Source organism: Micromesistius poutassou, assembly GCF_964030765.1.
Source record: "Micromesistius poutassou genome assembly, chromosome: 21".
Taxonomy (NCBI): Eukaryota; Metazoa; Chordata; class Actinopteri; order Gadiformes; family Gadidae; genus Micromesistius; species Micromesistius poutassou.
The window spans coordinates 11,675,037-11,679,978 of NC_140291.1; the positions used below are offsets into that span (position 1 = coordinate 11,675,037).

General features: G+C 49.7%; 1 protein-coding gene across 1 annotated transcript in view; it reads right to left on the reverse strand.

Moving 5' to 3' along the window:
* Positions 1–352: 352 nt before the first annotated feature.
* The window catches only part of afap1l2 (actin filament associated protein 1-like 2), a gene marked incomplete at its 5' end in the record, with an annotated part of 5,615 nt that continues 1,025 nt past the window's right edge, over positions 353–4,942 (reverse strand). Inside the window, 6 exons of the mRNA XM_084485605.1 lie at positions 353–893; positions 1,206–1,373; positions 1,914–2,101; positions 2,663–2,839; positions 3,366–3,825; positions 4,498–4,848. Coding sequence (XP_084341731.1) covers positions 867–893; positions 1,206–1,373; positions 1,914–2,101; positions 2,663–2,839; positions 3,366–3,825; positions 4,498–4,848 — 1,371 coding nt within the window. The 3' untranslated portion in view covers positions 353–866. The remainder of the gene's footprint in view (positions 894–1,205; positions 1,374–1,913; positions 2,102–2,662; positions 2,840–3,365; positions 3,826–4,497; positions 4,849–4,942) is intronic.

Here is a 4,942-nt window from a genome sequence, read left to right on the forward strand (position 1 = left end):
TGGTCTGAGTCAAGTTTTCAGTTTCGGTTCAGAACAGCTTGGTTGGTTGGCAAGCTCATAGTGTGAGGGTGGCTCTAAAATATAAACTGTTAAAGGTGAGAAAGGTATGGTAAGTATGGCTTGGCCTACACAACTTTCAATAAAATATTTTAGGAGGAGTTGGTTGCGTTCGTTCTCTTGACAGGAATTGTCACTTCAGTTGTCCCTGAATGCTCTGCCAGTTTGCGTCTGGATTCAGTGGTTTAAGAGACTTGCTTACGGAAACTCTCGATACTTTCGGCAATTTCTCCAGGTAAAAACCCCATATAGTCAGAAAGTATCATACCCAGAATCATCAGTAATATGTATTTATTTGAATAAAAAGTGCATGTTTGGCTAGCAATACAAGACAAACGATTGAACAATACGGGTGTAGATATATTTACATCTCGGCCACAGTACAACGTGAACCAAGCTAAAGTTACTGAACTGATTGGGCAGGGGGCGCTACAGAACATGTCGGGGTTTGGGGTCTGATACGTTATAGGGGGTTGTCCTCATTGTTTCTTTATTATTGACATACATTCAATGTGTGCATGGTTCTATGGTAAAACACTGGCTACAATGCACCCTCATCGACTTCGCCCATTTCTTTATGTAAAAAAAACAAATGATTAAAACGCCACTCGTCCAGTAGCGTCCTTCAGGGAGGACTGGGTCTTAGTCTCAGGGGTACATGTGTCTCTTGGCGCGGGGGGGTTGGCTGAGAGCTGAACAGGGGACGGTTGGTTTGTGGTCCCAATTATCCTCTGAGCGGGGTTAATCCACGGGGGCCAGGTCTGTCTCTGTGGTTCTCTCGGGGTCCCGGTGAAGGACTTCCACCTCAGTTAAGAGGTTGACTTCTTCTCCCATTCCTGTGAACAAAGTTCAAGGTTTTGTACACATGAATGATCATTAAAAAAACCTCAAAAACGTTTGCCACGGTCCACTGGGCAGGCTGGTAGACTGATCTATCCGGCATACGCCCGCTAGCATACAGCATACCAGCATACGCCCACTAGTGATGTCACTAGGGCACAGGGAAAGGCAGATTTTCACACGGCTTGTAACGGCTGATCACACTCACAGCGGGTGGCGTGATGTCACCCCTTTAAGTTGTAAGGAAAATTGAGAAATCAACCAAGAGTGTGAGTGGATGGTGGATGGTTAGACTCTTCCAAACCCACCTTGGCCTTCTGGAGGACGTTGACCTTACTGGTGGACATCATGGAGGTGGGCCTGTTCTTCAGTGCTGTGGCAGAGTTGACCGGAGACGCCGGGTCCCCACAGCTCCCATTGGTCGAGGGTGGAGGGGGCGGGGCTACCATTGGCGTCGTCACCGACGGCGCCTTACTCTAAAGGGGAAACCAAACGGTGGGGATTCAAGAGTTTTTGAGCGAGAGTTTCAGTGGCAAGGAAAACCCTCTGGATTCCGGTCTGAAATAGGCATGTGTTATCGTTCTTTGATACGTTCAGCCTGGCTTCCGATGATCAAACTCTCTTCAGCTGGGAACTTCCATCTTTTATTCTGACGTATGATTGAATGAAAGGATTAGATTTTCATCTTCTAATTTTGGCTCCCACTGAAGGAATCCCCCCCAGACAAATGTCAAAGAAGGGCTCTGGTTTAATCATTTGAAATTAAAATTTACACCCAGATTCTTCATTCATTAAGGAAGGATATATAAAGGATTAATAAATTATAATGTAGAATGCTGTCTGCTGGTGTCTTTCCCTTGATGACGGCCGATGTTTGATGTGTTTGCTTGAATAATCTTGTAAGGGACTATACATAAGTAAGGGACTATACTAAGGACTATATGAATCAACCTAAAATCACACTGCCTTAAAGTGTAGCCGTGGACCACAACGTCCCACGGAATGGGCCCGCTCACCGTGTGCTGGTCCTGGTGGCTGCTGTCCAGAGTGGTGCCCAGGGTGAAAGGCCCTGCCTCCACCTTCCTCAGGCTCTCCCTCACCTCCATCAGCCTCAGCTCCACCTCTACTCTCCGATGCTCCGCCTCCCGGCACGCCTCCTCCTTCTGTTTCAAGACGGCCTCCAGCGAGGCCTTCTGCCCCGGATCTGACGGGATTGACGGGGGGACGGGGGGGGGGGGGGAATATGTATTTTTTTTCTGTTGTACATTTCTGAGGTTTGGAAACCTTGAAAATAAACACATTGTTTAGTGTTATCAATGTCTGCAGTCTTCCTGTAGACGTTGATAACGTGTTGCTCCTTAAATTGTCAAAATTCATCGTTCACAAGTCACGTTTTATTTTACTTTTACATTTTTTTTTTTTTCATTTTACAATTGACCACACTTCTACTGTAACAACACATACAGTACTTGGCTATTACTGTGTTATACTTTACAGTTACCACACCAGTACTGCAACCAGAAATACAGTACATAGAAATAACCGTGTTATTACTATGTACTTGTTTACAGGTATAATTACAGTAAGTTGCTTGCCAGTTATTTGATGTGAACTTCACAGCTTTTTTGCAGTGCACAGTGCATTAATTGAAGTACAAAGCGCTTTAAACGAGCGTATCGCTACAGTTGACGGTTCATTTCAGAGCTAGATTTGAGTTTGGCGGGGGGGGGGGGTTAGGTTAGTCTCCTTGGAGGGAGGTGCGTACCTCCTTGGCAGGCGTTGAGCTCCTCCCTGGCCTCCCGCCTCTCCTTCTTGAAGCTGGCCAGGCTGCTCCTCACCTCCTCCCGCTCCTTCTCCAGGCGGTCGCGCTCCTCCGAGTAGCGCCGCACGTCCGCCTCCGTGCGGTTCTTGCCAAGTTTGACCTCGACCGCTCCGGGACAGCCTTCGGAAACACACACAAACCGTTTGAAGGAGGGGGAAAATAAATATACGTGGATAGCACTGTGTAATATATGTGTGTATGTGAGTGTGGAAGACTCGTCTCTAGATGAACCTCTTCCTCTAAATTATTCTGTTACATTCAGACGGCTTTAAAACGTTTGTGTTGATGTCACGTGTCCGACAGCTTTAGAAATTAAAGTAACGCCGTGAAAGTGGAAGGTTTCCACTAGATGGCGCCAGAGCAGCGAGACACGGGACGACCTGGCATGTCTGACCGCTGTGTTCGCCTAGTGTTTTCTCTAACTGCCATCGTCCTTTCTATGCTTTTTCCCCCGCTCTTTATCTACTTGATTTTACTTTATGTCCACTTTATTTGACTTGAATTTCCTTCATTATTCCTAACCCTGACACTATACGCCCATTGCTCGAGGGCACATTGTCACTCCCCAGACGAACCAGCAGCCCTCTTTAGCTTCCTAGAGACGACCTGCCGCTCCGCCCCCCTGAGCTTCTGAAGCTGTGCTTACCTGAGGTCAGGGTCTTTGGCCGGTCTCCAACACACATCATTCGGACCCGTGGCGGCTGGGGGCTCAGCGGAGGCAGGCCCGGGGAACCGGGGCCCCCCGCGTGGCCTTGCTGAGGGGTCTTGAGGGTCCCGGCGGCCCCCGGGCTGAGCGTGCTCTGCGGGGCCGGCAGCACGGGGGAGGGGGCAGAGGGAGGAGGAGCAGGCTTGGTGGGGGGCTCCTGGCTCTGGGGAGGAGGAGCAGGTCTGGTGGGGGGCTCCTGGGGAGGAGGAGGAGGAGGAGGAGGAGGCGGAGGGGGGTTTCGGTGTGGCTGGCACGGCGGTCTGGCGGAGCCGGAGCCGGAGACCCCCTCTGGTCTGCTGCTGGCGTCGGCGGGGGGGACCGGGGCGGGGGTTGGGGCGGTGTGCGGGGGCTCCGGGGGTCCGTGCTGGGGCTCCTGCTCCACATGGTTGCTTGGATCCAGCTGGAATTAAGATTAAGTTCAGGAGACTTTTTATTATCCGTGGCACATCTGGAAAATCATCTCGGGCACAAGGAAATAAATAAGAACATCATAGGATAAAAAAAGGAAAAATAAACACGTGAAGAAACTGTTTACACAGACAGGACGGACAGACAGGTGTGGGAATATACAAAAGAGCCCGTTTTTCCAAACTCTCCAGAACAAGGCCAGTTCTCCAACACGTTCCTGTGTTTGTTAAGACTGCTAGCTAATTTTAGATAACCATTACACAGATAGGTGCTTTGTCAAATTTACTACCTCCACCTTCCACTGAGTTTAGCCATTCATTTATCAATTACAGGACTGCTATAAACAGACTGTGTTTTAACAATCTAGCTGTTGACTATATTCGTGGTGAGTACTTCACAGGCTTTAGTACCATAGACAGACTAGTTCTACATAAACAACAGACATTGAATCTTGGAAAATGAGCTTTATATGAGGCTGAACAACGTGACTCCAGTTTAGATCAACTTCTCAGATAACATCCAAATGACACCAAGAAACACAAAAAAAGGGGCTAGTCTTTGCGTCAACAAACACATAGAGGGGGGGGAACTCGACTCTGAAGGGGTTGTACTCAAAATATCCAACAAGTATCCGACGTTGCGCAGCGTCAACTTTGCTCCCTACCTCCGTCGCCTGCGCCGCCGTAGAATTCTCCGACGCAGGTTGCTTTCTCTGCGTTGCCGGGGACGACCCCGCCTCTCTCGGGGGAGGTGTTTTGCCGCCACTGGTGTGGAGGAAGGAACGCAGCGGCGCCAAGTCCAAGTTGACCTGGTTATCGGCTTCCTGGATGTCTGAGTGCACCGCCGCCGCCTCCTCTGCGGGACGTTGAGGAGGTGGTGGAGGAGGAGGAGGAGGAGGAGGAGGTCCCAACGACTCCTTCTCGGGAGAGGAGGGGTCGCTGGTGTTGGCGTTGGTGGCGGTGTCTTCCTGGAAGCCATTTTCGTAACTGACAGGAAGTTCGCTTTCCTCGCCGTCCTGGTACAAAATCACACGTTTGGAATCGTTGAATCGCCTCGTTTATGAATGACAATCCAGAGCAAGGAAGCCTGGACCTACAGAGAGGCATATT